Source organism: Panulirus ornatus, chromosome 52 (assembly GCF_036320965.1).
Source record: "Panulirus ornatus isolate Po-2019 chromosome 52, ASM3632096v1, whole genome shotgun sequence".
In the NCBI taxonomy this organism is placed as follows: Eukaryota; Metazoa; Arthropoda; class Malacostraca; order Decapoda; family Palinuridae; genus Panulirus; species Panulirus ornatus.
The window spans coordinates 3,544,731-3,568,077 of record NC_092275.1 but is presented as its reverse complement, the minus strand read 5'-3'; the positions used below and the strand labels follow the sequence as shown (position 1 = coordinate 3,568,077).

The 23,347-nt window shown below is 40.3% G+C and overlaps 1 protein-coding gene across 1 annotated transcript in view; it reads left to right on the top strand.

The window, feature by feature from the left end:
* Positions 1–23,347, top strand: part of LOC139764960 (intermembrane lipid transfer protein VPS13A-like) — a 1,504,808-nt gene that overhangs the window by 430,347 nt on the left and 1,051,114 nt on the right. The window contains 1 exon segment of the mRNA XM_071692018.1: positions 6,063–6,305. Coding sequence (XP_071548119.1) covers positions 6,063–6,305 — 243 coding nt within the window.

Here is a 23,347-nt window from a genome sequence, read left to right as displayed (position 1 = left end):
TGTAATCCACCTCACTTTTCACCTCCCTCATAACCTGTGAATATATTCAGTTAGGACTCTATACCTTCAGGCAAGTCGTATGTAAAGATAAAGAAGAGTAATGGTCCTAAAACAGAACCTAGTCTGCAGGTTGCCTCAACCCAATTGGAGGTGGCTCCTCTGATATGCATCCTTTGTTCCTTTCTGCTGAGATAATCTTCTGTCCATCAAAGGACTATCTCCCATTATTCATACCTAGTGATCCATCTTCTTAATCAGCCCCTCAGCTAGTACAGTGGCCTTCTGGTAATCTGGAAACAAACAGTTCATCCAGCCCTCACCTTTGTTTAAGATTCACTCTTTCATAGAAATCCAAGAGTTTGTTTACACATAAACTTCTTTCCCTAATACTGTGCTCTCAATTTGGAAATTACCTCTCTGTAAAAAACCATCCATTTGCTTTCTAATTATCTTTACAAGTATATTATGGACCACACTTGACAGTGAGACTAATCTGTAGTTCAGTGCCTGTTTCTGATCTTTTTTTTACAAATAGGTATGACATTTGCCCTTTTTTTTTTTTGTATCTGTGTTACTGTACATCTCAAAGTTCCTTTACTTTTTGACATCTTTTATTAAGCCATTCTTTCCTCTTTCTTATAATTCCCTGTTAATTCTTAATTTCACAAATCCTTTCACCACAAAGCCTAGTTCCTGGTTACCACACTCCATTTCCAGTCAATATTCCTCTAGATACTGTTGAGCTTTCTGTTTTTTTCATGATTATATCTCCTCTGTATAATTTCCTATTTGTAATTACTTGTTTTTATAGTATTACAACTTTATAATATTACAACTTTTTAAACTTATATATGCTGTCTTCATCAACTATATTCTCAGTTGTTATATTCCATTCATCCACAACTCAGTTGTATGCCTTTCTACTCTTACCACACTAATCTTGAGTTTCAGATATCTTCCATTATCACAAACATTCTCAAAGGGTCCCAGTGGTCTGTTCTGTTGCTTTTTGAATTACTTTGTATTCTTTTGTAAATCTCCCATTACTATTACATTGCCATCTATGAGAAGCATGTGTTTTACAGCTTTATGTATCATCCTTATCATTGTAACTTCATTGTTATCATTGTATAGTTCTTCTGGATTACTACAGTTTTTTGGTGATGATATATTCATACCACTGTGCACTTCCCTACATTTACTCTTCCCATTATATATTGTCTGGATGGACCATCCTTGTGTGATCTTATCTCTTAAGTAAGCTTTGTTTCCATGACTCCAACAGCATCAGGTGTGCTTTCCCTTATGCAGTTTTTGAATTCCCGCTCTTTACCATTAACTTGTAAAGTATATTTTTATTTTATTTTGCTTTGTCGCTGTCTCCCGCGTTAGCGAAGTAGCGCAAGGAAACAGACGAAAGAATGGCCCAACCCGCCCACATACACATGTATATACATACACGTCCACACACGCAAATATACATACCTATACATCTCAAAGTACACATATATATACTCACACAGACTTATACATATATACACATGTACATAATTCATACTGTCTGCCTTTATTTGTTCCCATCACCACCTCGCCACACATGGAATGACAACCCCCTCCCCCCTCATGTGTGCGAGGTAGCGCTAGGAAAGACACCAAAGGCCCCATTCGTTCACACTCAGTCTCTAGCTGTCATGTAATAATGCACCGAAATCACAGCTCCCTTTCCACATCCAGGCCCCACACACTTTCCATGGTTTACCCCAGACGCTTCACATGCCCTGGTTCAATCCATTGACAGCACGTCGACCCCGGTATACCACATCGTTCCAATTCACTCTATTCCTTGCATGCCTTTCACCCTGCAGCATGTTCAGGCCCCGATCACTCAAAATCTTTTTCACTCCATCTTTCCACCTCCAGTTTGATCTCCCACTTCTCCTCGTTCCCTACACCTCTAACACATATATCCTCTTGGTCAATCTTTCCCCACTCATTCTCTCCATGTGACCAAACCATTTCAAAACACCCTCTTCTGCTCTCTCAACCACACTCTTTTTATTTCCACACATCTCTCTCACCCTTACATTACTCACTCGATCAAACCACCTCACACCACATATTGTCCTCAAACATCTCATTTCCAGCACATCCACCCTCCTGCGCACAACTCTATCCATAGCCCACGCCTTGCAACCATACAACATTACTAGAACCACTATTCCTTCAAACATACCCATTTTTGCTTTCCGAGATAATGTTCTCGACTTCCAAACATTCTTCAAGGCTTCCAAAATTTTTGCCCCCTCCCCCACCCTATCATTCACTTCCGCTTCCATGGTTCCATCCGCTGCCAGATCCACTCCCAGATATCTAAAACACTTTACTTCCTCCAGTTTTTCTCCATTCAAACTTACCTCCCCATTGACTTGACCCTCAACCCTACTGTACCTAATAACCTTGCTCTTATTCACATTTACTCTTAACTTTCTTCTTTCACACACTTTACCAAACTCAGTCACCAGCTTCTGCAGTTTCTTACATGAATCAGCCACCAGCGCTGTATCATCAGCGAACAACAACTGACTCACTTCCCAAGCTCTCTCATCCACAACAGACTTCATACTTGCCCCTCTTTCCAAAACTCTTGCATTCACCTCCCAAACAACCCCATCCATAAACAAATTAAACAACAATGGAGACATCACACACCCCTGCCGCAAACCTACATTCACTGAGAACCAATCACTTTCCTCTCTTCCTACACGTACACATGCCTTACATCCTCGATAAAAACTTTTCACTGCTTCTAACAACTTGCCTCCCACACCATATATTCTTAAAACCTTCCACAGAGCATCTCTATCAACTCTATCATATGCCTTCTCCAGATCCATAAATGCTAGATACAAATCCATTTGTTTTTCTAAGTATTTCTCACATACATTCTTCAAAGTAAACACCTGATCCACACATCCTCTACCACTTCTGAAACCACAGTGCTCTTCCCCAATCTGATGCTCTGTACATGCCTTCACCCTCTCAATCAATACCCTCCCATATAGTTTACCAGGAATACTCAACAAACTTATACCTCTGTAATTTGAGCACTCATTCTTATCCCCTTTGCCTTTGTACAATGGCACTATGCAAGCATTCCGCCAATCCTCAGGCACCTCACCATGAATCATACATATATTAAATAACCTTACCAACCAATCAACAATACAGTCACCCCCTTTTTTAATAAATTCCACTGCAATACCATCCAAACCTGCTGCTTTGCCGGCTTTCATCTTCCGTAAAGCTTTTACTACCTCTTCTCTATTTACCAAATCATTTTCCCTAACCCTCTCACTTTGCACATCACCTCGACCAAAACACCCTATATCTGCCACTCTATCATCAAACACATTCAACAAACCTTCAAAATACTCACTCCATCTCCTTCTCACATCACCACTAGTTGTTATCACCTCCCCATTTGCCCCCTTCACTGAAGTTCCCATTTGCTCCCTTGTTTTACGCCCTTTATTTACCTCCTTCCAAAACATCTTTTTATTCTCCCTGAAATTTAATGATACTCTCTCATCCCAACTCTCATTTGCCCTCTTTTTCACCTCTTGCACCTTTCTCTTGACCTCCTGCCTCTTTCTTTTATACCTCTCCCACTAATTTGCATTTCTTCCCTGCAAAAATCGTTGAAATGCCTCTCTCTTCTCTTTCACTAATAATCTTACTTCTTCATCCCACCACTCACTACCTTTTCTAATCAACCCACCTCCCACGCTTCTCATGCCACAAGCATCTTTTGCACAAGCCATCACTGCTTCCCTAAATACATCCCATTCCTCCCCCACTCCCCTTACCTCCTTTGTTTTCACCTTTTTCCATTATGTACCCAGTCTCTCCTGGTACTTCCTCACACAAGTCTCCTTCCCAAGCTCACTTACTCTCACCACTCTCTTCACCCCAACATTCTCTCTTCTTTTCTGAAAACCCCCACAAATCTTCACCTTCGCCTCCACAAGATAATGATCAGACATCCCTCCAGTTGCACCTTTCAGCACATTAACATCCAAAAGTCTCTCTTTCGTGCGTCTATCAATTAACACGTAATCCAATAACGCTCTCTGGCCATCCCTCCTACTTAGATATGTATACTTATGTATATCTCGCTTTTAAAACCAGGTATTCCCAATCATCAGTCCTTTTTCAGCACATAAATCTACAAGCTCTTCACCATTTCCATTTACAACACTGAACACTCCATGTATACCAATTATTCCCTCAACTGCCACATTACTCACCTTTGCATTCAAATCACCCATCATTATAACTCGGTCTTGTGCATCAAAACCACTAAGACACTCATTCAGCTGCTCCCAAAACACTTGCCTCTCATGATCTTTCTTCTCATGCCCAGGTGCATATGCACCAATAATCACCCATCTCTCTCCATCCACTCTCAGTTTTACCCATATCAATCTAGAATATACTTCCTTACACTCTATCACATACTCCCACAACTCCTAATTCAGGAGTAGTACTATTAAAGTACTATCATTAATATCTCCAGTCCCTCCCTCCCTCTTTGTGGTGCTGGTATGACTGCTCTATCCTCTTGCTTTTTTTGGTATCACAAGTTTTTGTGTTCTGGCTGAGTTCTTTGCTTCTCTCCTTTTGTTTCTTTGATTTGCCACATTTGATGAAAACCCATGGAATTCCACCTTGTTTAACTTTTTTAACTTAAGTACCTCCTGGTTAGATGACTCCAAATCAAATGTAGCTATAGCTGATTGCCCCTCTTTCATCTTGAGTATGACCACCAATTCTTTTCCTTTTTATCTCAGAAATTGCATCTGGCAAAATATTTCTATACCCTGAGCATTTTTTTCTTGAGCATTTCTTCTTTCTCACTGCTTCCTTCCTTGTCTGGTATAGTGTCACACAGAACAAAAATGATTAGTGATTTACATCTTTGAGCCCCTGATTTACAAATCTCTACAATTTTGGGGCCACCCTCCTTTCTGTAAGATCCCTCATTATTGAAGTGTCAGCCTCTTTCTCTGACTTTTTCAAGAATTTCTCTTATAGCTAACAAGCCCTAACCGTGTATGCTCTATACTTTCTTAAACCTTTCTTCAGCCAGGCCACAAACTGTATTGATTGCTCCATCTTTTAACAGTGATATTATTTTTCCTACAGCTTGTATTAATTTCCTGTGTACCTCTGTTTATATAACCTTGAATGTATGTGCCTATACATTAATCTTCATGCTGTATGTCTCTTGATCTACTGCTGAAGCTGTTTCTAAACATTCCTGCCCACTGTTGTCAAGAGATTTTTTTTTTTCGTCATTTCCCATGACTGAACAGCTCCTGAAATTGCTCCTTCTGCACCTCCCTTTTTATTTTTGACAGTAAATTCAGTCAGTGTTTTAGTCCTTTCCTCTAACTGAACAGCCTCTGGGACATGTACAAAAGACCCATTAGATTTTATTTGCTTTTAAATGAATTCACCTCCTTTCCTTTCACATTTGGATATGATTTGATGTGAGAAATGTAGGTTTCAGAATATAAAAAAAAAAAATCCTACAACAGGCAGAGCCTTGTCAGCATCCTTTTATTTTCTAATTCCTTCCCTCTCCTTTGTATTTCCTGAAAGATAACCTCTTGAGCCGATATGTTACCAGGGCCAGGAAACAGACTTCATTGATTTGAGTTGGTTGAGAGGAAACCCCACTGACAACTCCTCACTTTGTCATGGGCCTTGACAGGTCATCAAATGTATATTAATTCTTAAAAGATAAGCATTAACCACTGTCATATATATCATGGTGGCTGAAGGAGGTGAAATCCTGGGAGATACACCCTTCCTATGGGGGTAGAATGGTGTTTTATTCCATCTGCAAATTGTCTTCTCTTTGATGCTCTTAAGGCTCTGCTGTTATGGAGAAATTTGTTTTCATACTTTAGAATCTACTGTTTTTAAAGCCATGCCAATCGAACCTCATACTTCTAACTTGAAGGGACACTTAGATTTAGTACTATTTACCTTTTCAGGTTACCCATTGGATTCAGACTCTGAAACAGAGGATGGTCTTCTCCATAAAATATCCAGTGCTTTCAGTCACATGTTCTCCAGTGACTCAGAAGGGTCAGAAGAGGAGGGTAGCAGTGAAGAAACTGAGGGAGCAAAGGAGAATGCAAAGGAAGATCAAAGAGAATGTTCAGAAAAGTCATCTACTGAAGGCCAAGACTCCCTTGAAGAGAGCGCAGTCTTTACCCTCCCTCGACTCATTCCAGGTAATTAGGACTACTCTTGTGATAGATATAAACCTGCTCTTTAGCATCAGACATTTCTAGTGCCAGTCATCTAAAACAAGAAGACTACAAGTAGGCTCCTTCCAATGTATATTTTATTGATTGCAAATTCTGAAGTTTCAATACACTTTTTTTCTTTATTTTGCATAGGTTCTTTTGCAAATTCCATTTTCAGTATTATCTTCATAACCCATATCTCACTTTACATGGAGGAGGTTGACCCATACTTGAGTTGAAGATCAATGTCAGGGTTTCATTCCAATCCAGATCTTGAGGCCAGTTAAGCTCAGGCATGGCTAAGTTTTGTCAGGGTTTTTTATCATTGTTTATTTCTTAACTTTTTGTCTCTTTCCTCACAGTCTGTCGTAGCATGAAATTGCCTAGGAATACTCAGGTCAAGATTCAGCTTGAACCTTCATAATTTGGTGAAAAGGCAACAGCCTTCACTCACTTTTTACAAACAATACAGGTACAATGTCCACAAAAAATCTTTTCCACCCTAGTACTTGCAGCCACCCTGAGGACATCATCCCCCCACCAGACCCTATCCTTGGGGTGATAATCTGAGATTATTTTGATTCTTCACATCTAAGGAGGTTATCTGAAGACATATAAATCATCCTTAGGTGACAAGGAATAGGTTTTAGTGGTAGGATGACGCTGACAAGAGGCCACAAGTGCTAGCAAGCAGCCAACTGATCATGCATTCTGAGCATCCAGTGCTTTTAGAAATCTCATTTGTACCCACATTTTCTTGCTTTTGTTTTTCTACTCCTTAGAAAGGTAAGAATCAACCATCTTAAAGCACAAGTGGAAGAAACACAGTGCCTAAAAGCAAAACCCCCAAAATGTATTGGCAGTCAAAAGAGTAGTAAAGGAAGAACATTCTTCCCTAAAGACAGACTTAGGCAAGTTGTAGGTGCTCACTCTGTTAGAAACAATAGTTTCATTGACCAGATGTACATTGATTTCACCTTTAGAGTATCATATGCTTGTACCCACAGTGAACCTTAGCTGTGTATTCTTATGAAAATATATGGAGGTGGACAAGGGTTTTGTGCACACATTAGGATGAGCATTATTGTTTTATTTTGCAACAGGCAGCTGGCTTTTGAAGTTTTGTTTACAGTTTTCTTTATTTTCAAATTTATTTCTGTAAATGTCATTTTGCCATCAAAAAACAAATTTTAAGATAACCTCTTTCATTACTTTTACTTCTTCCATGGTCCCATCCGCTGCCAAATCCACTCCCAGATACCTAAAACACTTCACTTCCTCCAGTTTTTCTCCATTCAGACTTACCTCCTAATTAACTTGTCCCTCAACCCTACTGTACCTAATAACCTTGCTCTTATTCATATTTACTCCCAACTTTCTTCTCTCACACATTTTACCAAATTCAGTCACAAGCTTCTGCAGTTTCTCACACAAATAAGCCACCAGTGCAGTATCATCAGCGAACAACAACTGACTCACTTCCCAAGCTTTCTCATCCACAACAGACTGCATACTTGCCCCTCTTTCCAAAGCTCTTGCATTCACCTCCTTAGCAATCCCATCCATAAACAAATTTAACAACCATGGAGACATCAAACACCTCTGCCGCAAATCAACATTCACTGAGAACCAATCACTTTCCTTTCCTCCTACACGTACACATGCCTTACATCCTCGATAAAAACTTTTCACTGCTTCTAAGAATTTGCCTCCCACACCATATATTCTTAATACCTTCCACAGAGCATCTCTATCAACTCTATCATATGCCTTCTCCAGATCCATAAATGCTACATACAAATCCATTTGCTTTTCTAAGTATTTCTCACATACATTCTTCAAAGCAAACACCTGATCCACACATCCTCTACCACATCTGAAACCACACTGCTCTTTCCCACTCTGATGCTCTGTACATGCCTTCACCCTCTATATCAATACCCTCCCATATAATTTACCAGGAATACTCAACAAACTTATACCTCTGTGATTTGAGCACTCACTCTTATCCCCTTTGCCTTTGTACAATGGCACTATGCACGCATTCCGCCAGTCCTCAGGCACCTCACCATGAGTCATACATACATTAAATAACTGTACCAACCAGTCAACAATACAGTCACCCCCTTTTTTGATAAATTTCACTGCAGTACCATCCAAACCTGCTGCCTTGCCGGCTTTCATCTTCCGCAAAGCTTTTACTACCTCTTCTCTGTTTACCAAATCATTTTCCCTAACCCTCTCACTTTGCACACCACTTCGACCAAAGCACCCTATATCTGCCACTCTATCATCAAACACATCAACAAACCTTCAAAATACTCACTCTATCTCCTCACATCACCACTACTTGTTATCACCTCCACATTTGCGCCCTTCACTGAAGTTCCCATTTGCTCCCTTATCTTATGCACTTTATTTACCTCCTTCCAAAACATCTTTTTATTCTCCCTAAAATTTAATGATACTCTCTCACCCCAACTCTCATTTGCCCTCTTTTTCACCTCTTGCACCTTTCTCTTGACCTCCTGTTTCTTTTTTTTTTATACATCTTCCACTCAATTGCATTTTTTCCCTGCAAAAATCGTCCAAATGCCTCTCTCTTCTCTTTCACTAATAATCTTACTTCTTCATCCCACCACCCACTACCCTTTCTAATCAACCCACCTCCCACTCTTCTCATGCCAGAAGCATCTTTTGCGCAATCCATCACTGATTCCCTAAATACATCCTATTCCTCCCCCAATCCCCTTACTTCCATTGTTCTCAACTTTTTCCATTCTGTACTCAGTCTCTCCTGGTACTTCCTCACACAAGTCTCCTTCCCAAGCTCACTTACTCTCACCAGCCTCTTCACCCCAACATTCACTCTTCTTTTCTGAAAACCCATACAAATCTTCACCTTAGCCTCCACAAGATAATGATCAGACATCCCTCCAGTTGCACCTCTCAGCACATTAACATCCAAAAGTCTCTCTTTGGCGCGCCTGTCAATTAACACATAATCCAATAACGCTCTCTGGCCGTCTCTCCTACTTACATACGTATACTTATGTATATCTCGCTTTTTAAACCAGGTATTCCCAATCACCAGTCCTTTTTCAGCACATAAATTTACAAGCTCTTCACCATTTCCATTTACAACACTGAACACCCCATGTATACCAATTATTCCCTCAACTGCCACATTACTCACCTTTGCATTTAAATCACCCATCACTATAACCCGGTCTCGTGCATCAAAACCACTAACACACTCATTCAGCTGCTCCCAAAACACTTCCCTCTCATGATCTTTCTTCTCATGCCCAGGTGCATATGCACCGATAATCACCCATATATATGGGAGACAGCGACAAAAAAAAAAAAAAAAAAAAAAAAAAAAAAATATATATATATATATATATATATATATATATATATATATATATATATATATATTTTTTTTTTTTCAAACTATCCGCCATTTCCCGCGTTAGCGAGGTAGCGTTAAGAACAGAGGACTGGGCCATTGAGGGAATATCCTCACCTGGCCCCCTTCTCTGTTCCTTCTTTTGGAAAATTAAAAAAAATTGAGAGGGGAGGATTTCCAGCCCCCCCCCCCCCGCTCCCTCCCCTTTTAGTCATATTCTACAACACGCAGGGAATACGTGGGAAGTATTCTTTCTCCCCTATCCCCAGGGATAATATATATATTTATATATATATATATATATATATATATATATATATATATATATATATATATATATATATATATATTTTTTTTGTTTGCTTTGTCGCTGTCTCCCGTGTTTGCGAGGTAGCGCAAGGAAACAGACGAAAGAAATGGCCCAAACCACCCCCATACACATGTATATACATACGTCCACACACGCAAATATACATACCTACACAGCTTTCCATGGTTTACCCCAGACGCTTCACATGCCCTGATTCAATCCACTGACAGCACGTCAACCCCGGTATACCACATCGATCCAATTCACTCTATTCCTTGCCCTCCTTTCACCCTCCTGCATGTTCAGGCCCCGATCACACAAAATCTTTTTCACTCCATCTTTCCACCTCCAATTTGGTCTCCCACTTCTCGTTCCCTCCACCTCCGACACATATATCCTCTTGGTCAATCTTTCCTCACTCATTCTCTCCATGTGCCCAAACCATTTCAAAACACCCTCTTCTGCTCTCTCAACCACGCTCTTTTTATTTCCACACATCTCTCTTACCCTTACGTTACTTACTCGATCAAACCACCTCACACCACACATTGTCCTCAAACATCTCATTTCCAGCACATCCATCCTCCTGCGCATAACTCTATCCATAGCCCACGCCTCGCAACCTTACAACATTGTTGGAACCACTATTCCTTCAAACATACCCATTTTTGCTTTCGAAGATAATGTTCTCGACTTCCACACATTCTTTAAGGCTCCCAGGATTTTTGCCCCCTCCCCCACCCTATGATCCACTTCCGCTTCCATGGTTCCATCCGCTCCCAGATCCACTCCCAGATATCTAAAACACTTTACTTCCTCCAGTTTTTCTCCATTCAAACTTACCTCCCAATTGACTTGACCCTCAACCCTACTGTACCTAATAACCTTGCTCTTATTCACATTTACTCTTAACTTTCTTCTTTCACACACTTTACCAAACTCAGTCACCAGCTTCTGCAGTTTCTCACATGAATCAGCCACCAGCGCTGTATCATCAGCGAACAACAACTGACTCACTTCCTAAGCCCTCTCATCCCCAACAGACTTCATACTTGCCCCTCTTTCCAAAACTCTTGCATTCACCTCCCTAACGACCCCATCCATAAACAAATTGAACAACCATGGAGACATCACACACCCCTGCCGCAAACCTACATTCACTGAGAACCAATCACTTTCCTCTCTTCCTACACGTACACATGCCTTACATCCTCGATAAAAACTTTTCACTGCTTCTAACAACTTGCCTCCCACACCATATATTCTTAATACCTTCCACAGAGCATCTCTATCAACTCTATCATATGCCTTCTCCAGATCCATAAATGCTACATACAAATCCATTTGCTTTTCTAAGTATTTCTCACATACATTCTTCAAAGCAAACACCTGATCCACACATCCTCTACCACTTCTGAAACCACACTGCTCTTCCCCAATCTGATGCTCTGTACATGCCTTCACCCTCTCAATCAATACCCTCCCATATAATTTACCAGGAATACTCAACAAACTTATACCTCTGTAATTTGAGCACTCACTCTTATCCCCTTTGCCTTTGTACAATGGCACTATGCACGCATTCCGCCAATCCTCAATCCTCAGGCACCTCACCATGAGTCATACATACATTAAATAACCTTACCAACCAGTCAATAATACAGTCACCCCCTTTTTTAATAGATTCCACTGCAATACCATCCAAACCTGTTGCCTTGCCGGCTTTCATCTTCCGCAAAGCTTTTACTACCTCTTCTCTGTTTACCAAATCATTTTCCCTAACCCTCTCACTTTGCACACCACCTCGACCAAAACACCCTATATCTGCCATTCTATCATCAAACACATTCAACAAACCTTCAAAATACTCACTCCATCTCCTTCTCACATCACCACTACTTGTTATCACCTCCCCATTTGCGCCCTTCACTGAAGTTCCCATTTGCTCCCTTGTCATACGCACTTTATTGATACAGTGGTTAAATTGATGAGAACTACTATTGACGTTTGTGTAAATAAATTATACATTTCCCTTTTCCATGGCCAGAGGTTGAACCATTATATGACATTCATTTTCTCATTTCATTTCAGGCTAGAAGTTTCAGTTTTCTGAATTATTTCTTACATTTTTCATATGTATATATATGTATATTGGTGTGTGTGTGTATATGTGGGTGTGTATGTGTATGTATATATATATTTTTATTATACTTTGTCGCTGTCTCCCGCGTTTGCGAGGTAGCGCAAGGAAACAGACGAAAGAAATGGCCCAACCCCCCCCATACACATGTATATACATACGTCCACACACGCAAATATACATACCTACACAGCTTTCCATGGTTTACCCCAGACGCTTCACATGCCTTGATTCAATCCACTGACAGCACGTCAACCCCGGTATACCACATCGCTCCAATTCACTCTATTCCTTGCCCTCCTTTCACCCTCCTGCATGTTCAGGCCCCGATCACACAAAATCTTTTTCACTCCATCTTTCCACCTCCAATTTGGTCTCCCTCTTCTCCTTGTTCCCTCCACCTCCGACACATATATCCTCTTGGTCAATCTTTCCTCACTCATTCTCTCCATGTGCCCAAACCACTTCAAAACACCCTTTTCTGCTCTCTCAACCACGCTCTTTTTATTTCCACACAACTCTCTATACCTTACTTTACTTACTCGATCAAACCACCTCACAACACACACATTGTCCTCAAACATCTCACTTCCAGCAATCCATCCTCCTGCGAACAACTCATCCCATAGCCCAACAGCCTCGCAACCAACAAACATTGTGGGAACCAACTATTCCATCAAACATACCCATTTTGCTTTGCCGGGATAAGATCTCGACTTCCACACATTTTTCAAAGGTTCCCAAAATTTTCCGCCCCCCTCCCTACGCCCCCACCCCTATGATCCACTTCCGCTTCCATGGTTCCATCCGCGCCAGATCCACTTCCCAGATATCTAAAACACTTCACTTCCTCCATTTTTTCTCCATTCAAACATCACCTCACCTCACCAATTGTCTTGACCCTCAAACCCTACTGTACCTAAAACCTTGCTCTTATTCACATTACTCTTAACTTTCTTCTTCCACACACTTTAAAGATATTTTACCAAACTCCGTCACCAGCTTCTCATAAATATATATATATATATAAATATATATTATATATTATTTTACTTTATTGCTGTCTCCTTCAGGCCCCGATCCACACAAATCTTTTTCACTCGTTTCCATCTAACCACCATCCAATTTGGTCGCTCCCTCTTCTCCTCTTCCCTCCACGTCTGACCACAAATATCCGTTGGTCAATCTTTTCCTCAACACATTCTCTCCATGTGCCCAACACCACTTCAAAACACTTCAAAACAACCCCTTCTGCTCTCTCAACAACCATGCTCTTTTTTATTTCCACAACAACTCTCTTAACTAACTTATTCTCTTTTTTTAATTATCTCTATTTTTATACTAATATTTATTATCTCTCTTTTTACTTGTAATCTTTATAAAAATAATCTCTCTTTTTCATTTAAATAAAATTATATTTTTTAGTATTAATTACCTCTATTTAAATATATTTACTTTAATCTTATATATATACGTATCTCTTTTTTTTATAATATAATAAAATTTTATAACATCTTCACTTATTTTATTTATAACTTAATACATTATTGTTTATCTTTAATAGTACTCTTAATATACTTATAGTACATTTTACTATAACCTCTCTTTTATTACACTTACTTTTAATAAATAAATAAAAACATATTTTATAAACTTAATATTTTCATTTATATAAAATATATTCCATATTATCTGTTTTTATAAAATATTAAATCCTCTTATCTCTCTTAATAATAACGTCTTAATATAATTTTTACTATAAAATACCATTCTTTATTATCTCTTAATTATAACTTTCTTATAAATTCTCTTTCTCTTTAATGCTTAATATATCTTAATTAATTACTATTTTATATATGTGACAAAAAAAATATTCCACTTGTCTCTCTTCTATAATAAATAGATATATCTCTCTTTTCTCTCTTCTCTTATCATGCTTTATAAATAAAAATTATAATATAATATCTTATTTGCTTATACTTATTAATATTTAAATTATACCTATATAATTCTCTCTCTTCTTGCCTTACTTCTCTTTTAATATATTAATTATAAATACTTATACTAGAATATACTTTAATTAAATATACTCTCTTGTAAAATTTTTAATATTTATAAATATACCCTTATAATATCTCTCTTTAACACTTATCTTAATTAATCTTTATCTAATTATATTCATATTCTTATAAACTTTTATACTATTATATTTAAAATTAATTTTATAAACATTATTATACATTTTTAATTTTATTAACTCTCTTATAATACTAATTAGTTAAAAATTTTTTTTTATAAACTTAAATTATACTCTATAATAATACTTAAATAACTTATTCTAATTATATATTTCATATTTAACCCTTACATTACTCACTTCGATCAAATCCCACCCACACCACACATTTGTCCTCAAATCATCTCTTTCCAACACGATCCAACCTCCCGCGCACAACTCAAATCCATAGCCCACAGCCTCGCACCATACAACATTGTGGAACCAATATTCCTTCCAAACATACCCATTTTTGCTTTCCGAGATAATGTTCTCGACTTCCACACATTCTTCAAGGCCCCCAGAATTTTTGCCCCCTCCCCCACCCTATGATCCACTTCCGCTTCCATGGTTCCATCCGCTGCCAGATCCACTCCCAGATATCTAAAACACTTCACTTCCTCCAGTTTTTCTCCATTCAAACTCACCTCCCAATTGACTTGACCCTCAACCCTACTGTACCTAATAACCTTGCTCTTATTCACATTTACTCTTAACTTTCTTCTTCCACACACTTTACCAAACTCCGTCAACAGCTTCTGCATATATATATATATATATATATATATATATATATATTTATTTTACTTTATTGCTGTCTCCTTCAGGCCCCGATCACACAAAATCTTTTTCACTCCATCTTTCCACCTCCAATTTGGTCTCCCTCTTCTCCTCGTTCCCTCCACGTCTGACACATATATCCTCTTGGTCAATCTTTCCTCACTCATTCTCTCCATGTGCCCAAACCACTTCAAAACACTTCAAAACACCCTCTTCTGCTCTCTCAACCATGCTCTTTTTATTTCGACACATCTCTCTTACCCTTACATTACTCACTCGATCAAACCACCTCACACCACACATTGTCCTCAAACATCTCATTTCCAGCACATCCATCCTCCTGCGCACAACTCTATCCATAGCCCACGCCTCGCAACCATACAACATTGTTGGAACCACTATTCCTTCAAACATACCCATTTTTGCTTTCCGAGATAATGTTCTCGACTTCCACACATTCTTCAAGGCCCCCAGAATTTTTGCCCCCTCCCCCACCCTATGATCCACTTCCGCTTCCATGGTTCCATCCGCTGCCAGATCCACTCCCAGATATCTAAAACACTTCACTTCCTCCAGTTTTTCTCCATTCAAACTCACCTCCCAATTGACTTGACCCTCAACCCTACTGTACCTAATAACCTTGCTCTTATTCACATTTACTCTTAACTTTCTTCTTCCACACACTTTACCAAACTCAGTCACCAGCTTCTGCAGTTTCTCACATGAATCAGCCATCAGCGCTGTATCATCAGCGAACAACTGACTCACTTCCCAAGCTCTCTCCTCCCCAACAGACTTCATATATATATATATATATATATATATATATATATATATATATATATTTTTTTTTTTTTTTTTTTATACTTTGTCGCTGTCTCCCGCGTTTGCGAGGTAGCGCAAGGAAACAGACGAAAGAAATGGCCCAACCCCCCCCCCCCCATACACATGTACATACACACGTCCACACACACAAATATACATACCTACACAGCTTTCCATGGTTTACCCCAGACGCTTCACATGCCTTGCTTCAATCCACTGACAGCACGTCAACCCCTGTATACCACATGACTCCAATTCACTCTATTTCTTGCCCTCCTTTCACCCTCCTGCATGTTCAGGCCCCGATCACACAAAATCCTTTTCACTCCATCTTTCCACCTCCAATTCGGTCTCCCTCTTCTCCTCGTTCCCTCCACCTCCGACACATATATCCTCTTGGTCAATCTTTCCTCACTCATTCTCTCCATGTGCCCAAACCATTTCAAAACACCCTCTTCTGCTCTCTCAACCACGCTCTTTTTATTTCCACACATCTCTCTTACCCTTACGTTACTTACTCGATCAAACCACCTCACACCACACATTGTCCTCAAACATCTCACTTCCAGCACATCCATCCTCCTGCAAACAACTCTATCCATAGCCCACGCCTCGCAACCATACAACATTGTTGGAACCACTATTCCTTCAAACATACCCATTTTTGCTTTCCGGGATAATGTTCTCGACTTCCACACATTTTTCAAGGCTCCCAAAATTTTCGCCCCCTCCCCCACCCTATGATCCACTTCCGCTTCCATGGTTCCATCCGCTGACAGATCCACTCCCAGATATCTAAAACACTTCACTTCCTCCAGTTTTTCTCCATTCAAACTCACCTCCCAATTGACTTGACCCTCAACCCTACTGTACCTAATAACCTTGCTCTTATTCACATTTACTCTCAACTTTCTTCTTCCACACACTTTACCAAACTCCGTCACCAGCTTCTGCATATATATATATATATATATATTTATTTTACTTTATTGCTGTCTCCTTCAGGCCCCGATCACACAAAATCTTTTTCACTCCATCTTTCCACCTCCAATTTGGTCTCCCTCTTCTCCTCGTTCCCTCCACGTCTGACACATATATCCTCTTGGTCAATCTTTCCTCACTCATTCTCTCCATGTGCCCAAACCACTTCAAAACACTTCAAAACACCCTCTTCTGCTCTCTCAACCATGCTCTTTTTATTTCCACACATCTCTCTTACCCTTACATTACTCACTCGATCAAACCACCTCACACCACACATTGTCCTCAAACATCTCATTTCCAGCACATCCATCCTCCTGCGCACAACTCTATCCATAGCCCACGCCTCGCAACCATACAACATTGTTGGAACCACTATTCCTTCAAACATACCCATTTTTGCTTTCCGAGATAATGTTCTCGACTTCCACACATTCTTCAAGGCCCCCAGAATTTTTGCCCCCTCCCCCACCCTATGATCCACTTCTGCTTCCATGGTTCCATCCGCTGCCAGATCCACTCCCAGATATCTAAAACACTTCACTTCCTCCAGTTTTTCTCCATTCAAACTCACCTCCCAATTGACTTGACCCTCAACCCTACTGTACCTAATAACCTTGCTCTTATTCATATTTACTCTTAACTTTCTTCTTCCACACACTTTACCAGACTCCGTCACCAGCTTCTGCATATATATATATATATATATATATATATATATATTTATTTTACTTTATTGCTGTCTCCTTCAGGCCCCGATCACACAAAATCTTTTTCACTCCATCTTTCCACCTCCAATTTGGTCTCCCTCTTCTCCTCGTTCCCTCCACGTCTGACACATATATCCTCTTGGTCAATCTTTCCTCACTCATTCTCTCCATGTGCCCAAACCACTTCAAAACACTTCAAAACACCCTCTTCTGCTCTCTCAACCATGCTCTTTTTATTTCCACACATCTCTCTTACCCTTACATTACTCACTCGATCAAACCACCTCACACCACACATTGTCCTCAAACATCTCATTTCCAGCACATCCATCCTCCTGCGCACAACTCTATCCATAGCCCACGCTTCGCAACCATACAACATTGTTGGAACCACTATTCCTTCAAACATACCCATTTTTGCTTTCCGAGATAATGTTCTCGACTTCCACACATTCTTCAAGGCCCCCAGAATTTTGCCCCCTCCCCCACCCTATGATCCACTTCCGCTTCCATGGTTCCATCCGCTGCCAGATCCACTCCCAGATATCTAAAACACTTCACTTCCTCCAGTTTTTCTCCATTCAAACTCACCTCCCAATTGACTTGACCCTCAACCCTACTGTACCTAATAACCTTGCTCTTATTCACATTTACTCTTAACTTTCTTCTTCCACACACTTTACCAAACTCAGTCACCAGCTTCTGCAGTTTCTCACATGAATCAGCCACCAGCGCTGTATCATCAGTGAACAACAACTGACTCACTTCCCAAGCTCTCTCATCCCCAACAGACTTCATACTTGCCCCTCTTTCCAAAACTCTTGCATTTACCTCCCTAACAACCCCATCCATAAACAAATTAAACAACCATGGAGACTTCACACACCCCTGCCGCAAACCTACATTCACTGAGAACCAATCACTTTCCTCTCTTCCTACACGTACACATGCCTTACATCCTCGATAAAAACTTTTCACTGCTTCTAACAACTTTCCTCCCACACCATATATTCTTAATACCTTCCACAGAGCATCTCTATCAACTATATATATATATATATGATATAGATATATATATATGATAGACTTGATTGGGATGCTCTGTGGAAGGTATTAAGAATATATGGTGTGGGAGGCAAGTTGTTAGAAGCAGTGAAAAGTTTTTATCTAGGATGTAAAGCCTGTGTACGTGTAGGAAGAGAGGAAAGTGATTGGTTCTCAGTGAATGTAGGTTTGCGGCAGGGGTGTGTGATGTCTCCATGGTTGTTTAATTTGTTTATGGATGTGTTTGTTAGGGAGGTGAATGCAAGAGTTTTGGAAAGAGGGGCAAGTATGAAGTCTGTTGGGGATGAGAGAGCTTGGGAAGTGAGTCAGTTGTTGTTCGCTGATGATACAGCGCTGGTGGCTGATTCATGTGAGAAACTGCAGAAGCTGGTGACTGAGTTTGGTAAAGTGTGTGAAGGAAGAAAGTTAAGAGTAAATGTGAATAAGAGCAAGGTAATTAGGTACAGTAGGGTTGAGGGTCAAGTCAATTTGGAGGTGAGTTTGAATGGAGAAAAACTGGAAGAAGTGAAGTGTTTTAGATATCTGGGAGTGGATCTGGCAGCGGATGGAACCATGGAAGCGGAAGTGGATCATAGGGTGGGGGAGGAAGCGAAAATTCTGGGAGCCTTGAAGAATGTGTGGAAGTCGAGAACATTATCTCGGAAAGCAAAAATGGGTATGTTTGAAGGAATAGTGGTTCCAACAATGTTGTATGGTTGCGAGGCGTGGGCTATAGATAGAGTTGTGCGCAGGAGGATGGATGTGCTGGAAATGAGATGTTTGAGGACAATGTGTGGTGTGAGGTGGTTTGATCGAGCAAGTAACGTAAGGGTAAGAGAGATGTGTGGAAATAAAAACAGCTTGGTTGAGAGAGCAGAAGAGAGTGTTTTGAAATGGTTTGGGCACATGGAGAGAATGAGTGAGGAAAGATTGACCAAGAGGATATATATATGTCGGAGGTGGAGGGAACGAGGAGAAGAGGGAGACCAAATTGGAGGTGGAAAGATGGAGTGAAAAAGATTTTGTGTGATCGGGGCCTGAACATGCAGGAGGGTGAAAGGAGGGCAAGGAATAGAGTGAATTGGAGCGATGTGGTATACCGGGGTTGACGTGCTGCCAGATCCACTCCCAGATATCTAAAACACTTCACTTCCTCCAGTTTTTCTCCATTCAAACTCACCTCCCAATTGACTTGACCCTCAACCCTACTGTACCTAATAACCTTGCTCTTATTCACATTTACTCTTAACTTTCTTCTTCCACACACTTTACCAAACTCAGTCACCAGCTTCTGCAGTTTCTCACATGAATCAGCCACCAGCGCTGTATCATCAGCGAACAACAACTGACTCACTTCCCAAGCTCTCTCATCCCCAACAGACTTCATACTTGCCCCTCTTTCCAAAACTCTTGCATTCACCTCCCTAACAACCCCATCCATAAACAAATTAAACAACCATGGAGACATCACACACCCCTGCCGCAAACCTACATTTACTGAGAACCAATCACTTTCCTCTCTTCCTACACGTGCACATGCCTTACATCCTCGATAAAAACTTTTCACTGCTTCTAACAACTTGCCTCCCACACCATATATTCTTAATACCTTCCACAGAGCATCTCTATCAACTCTTATCATATGCCTTCTCCAGATCCATAAATGCTACATACAAATCCATTTGCTTTTCTAAGTATTTCTCACATACATTCTTCAAAGCAAACACCTGATCCACACATCCTCTACCACTTCTGAAACCACACTGCTCTTCCCCAATCTGATGCTCTGTACATGCCTTCACCCTCTGAATCAATACCCTCCCATATAATTTGCCAGGAATACTCAACAAACTTATACCTCTGTAATTTGACCACTCACTCTTATCCCCTTTGCCTTTGTACAATGGCACTATGCACGCATTCCGCCAATCCTCAGGCACCTCCCCATGAGTCATACATACATTAAATAACCTTACCAACCAGTCAACAATACAGTCACCCCCTTTTTTAATAAATTCCACTGCAATACCATCCAAACCTGCTGCCTTGCCGGCTTTCATCTTCCGCAAAGCTTTTACTACCTCTTTTCTGTTTACCAACTCATTTTCCCTAACCCTCGCACTTTGCACACCACCTCGACCAAAACACCCTATATCTGCCACTCTATCATCAAACACATTCAACAAACCTTCAAAATACTCACTCCATCTCCTTCTCACATCACCACTACTTGTTATCACCTCCCCATTTGCGCCCTTCACTGAAGTTCCCATTTGCTCCCTTGTCTTACGCACTTTATTTACCTCCTTCCAGAACATCTTTTTATTCTCCCTAAAATTTAATGATACTCTCTCACCCCAACTCTCATTTGCCCTTTTTTTCACCTCTTGCACCTTTCTCTTGACCTCCTGTCTCTTTCCTTTATACGTCTCCCACTCAATTTCATTTTTTCCCCTGCAAAAATCTTCCAAATGCCTCTCTCTTCTCTTTCACTAATACTCTTACTTCTTCATCCCACCACTCACTACCCTTTCTAATCAACCCACCTCCCACTCTTCTCATGCCACAAGCATCTTTTGCGCAATCCATCACTGATTCCCTAAATACATCCCATTCCTCCCCCACTCCCCTTATTTCCATTATTCTCACCTTTTTCCATTCTGTACTCAGTCTCTCCTGGTACTTCCTCACACAAGTCTCCTTCCCAAGCTCACTTACTCTCACCACCCTCTTCACACCAACATTCACTCTTCTTTTCTGAAAACCCATACAAATCTTCACCTTAGCCTCCACAAGATAATGATCAGACATCCCTCCAGTTGCACCTCTCAGCACATTAACATCCAAAAGTCTCTCTTTTGCGCGCCTGTCAATTAACACGTAATCCAATAATGCTCTCTGGCCATCTCTCCTACTTACATAAGTATACTTATGTATATCTCTCTTTTTAAACCAGGTATTTCCAATCATCAGTCCTTTTTCAGCACATAAATCTACAAGCTCTTCACCATTTCCATTTACAACACTGAACACCCCATGTATACCAATTATTCCCTCAACTGCCACATTACTCACCTTTGCATTCAAATCACCCAACACTATACCCCGGTCTCGTGCATCAAAACCACTAACACACTCATTCAGCTGCTCCCAAAACACTTGCCTCTCATGATCTTTCTTCTCATGCCCAGGTGCATATGCACCAATAATCACCCATCTCTCTCCATCAACTTTCAGTTTTACCCATATTAATCGAGAATTTACTTTCTTACATTCTATCACATACTTCCACAACTCCTGTTTCAGGAGTATTGCTACTCCTTCCCTTGCTCTTGTCCTCTCACTAACCCCTGACTTTACTCCCAAGACATTCCCAAACCACTCTTCCCCTTTACCCTTGAGCTTCGTTTCACTCAGAGCCAAAACATCCAGGTTCCTTTCCTCAAACATACTACCTATCTCTCCTTTTTTCACATCTTGGTTACATCCACACACATTTAGGCACCCCAATCTGAGCCTTCGAGGAGGATGAGCACTCCCCGCGTGACTCCTTCTTCTGTTTCCCATTTTAGAAAGTTAAAAAAGTACAAGGAGGGGAGGATTTCTGGCCACCCGCTCCCGTCCCCTCTAGTCGCTTTCTACGACACGCGAGGAATGCGTGGGAAGTATTCTTTCACCCCTATCCCCAGGGATAATATACATATATATATATACACATACACACACATACACACACACACGCACATATACACACACACACACACATACATATATATACATGTGACAAATGTAAGAAACAATTTAGAAAAACTGAAACTTCTAGCTTGAAATGAAATGAAAAAATGAATATATATGTATATATATATATATATATATATATATATATATATATATATATATATATATATATATATATATATATATATTGAGGATTGGCGGAATGCGTGCATAGTGCCATTGTACAAAGGCAAAGGGGATAAGAGTCAGTGCTCAAATTACAGAGGTATAAGTTTGTTGAGTATTCCTGGTAAATTATATGGGAGGGTGTTGATTGAGAGGGTGAAGGCATGTACAGAGCATCAGATTGGGGAAGAGCAGTGTGGTTTCAGAAGTGGTAGAGGATGTGTGGATCAGGTGTTTGCTTTGAAGAATGTATGTGAGAAATACTTAGAAAAGCAAATGGATTTGTATGTAGCATTTATGGATCTGGAGAAGGCATATGATAGAGTTGATAGAGATGCTCTGTGGAAGGTATTAAGAATATATGGTGTGGGAGGAAAGTTGTTAGAAGCAGTGAAAAGTTTTTATCGAGGATGTAAGGCATGTGTACGTGTAGGAAGAGAGGAAAGTGATTGGTTCTCAGTGAATGTAGGTTTGCGGCAGGGGTGTGTGATGTCTCCATGGTTGTTTAATTTGTTTATGGATGGGGTTGTTAGGGAGGTAAATGCAAGAGTTTTGGAAAGAGGGGCAAGTATGAAGTCTGTTGGGGATGAGAGAGCTTGGGAAGTGAGTCAGTTGTTGTTCGCTGATGATACAGCGCTGGTGGCTGATTCATGTGAGAAACTGCAGAAGCTGGTGACTGAGTTTGGTAAAGTGTGTGGAAGAAGAAAGTTAAGAGTAAATGTGAATAAGAGCAAGGTTATTAGGTACAGTAGGGTTGAGGGTCAAGTCAATTGGGAGATGAGTTTGAATGGAGAAAAACTGGAGGAAGTGAAGTGTTTTAGATATCTGGGAGTGGATCTGGCGGCGGATGGAACCATGGAAGCGGA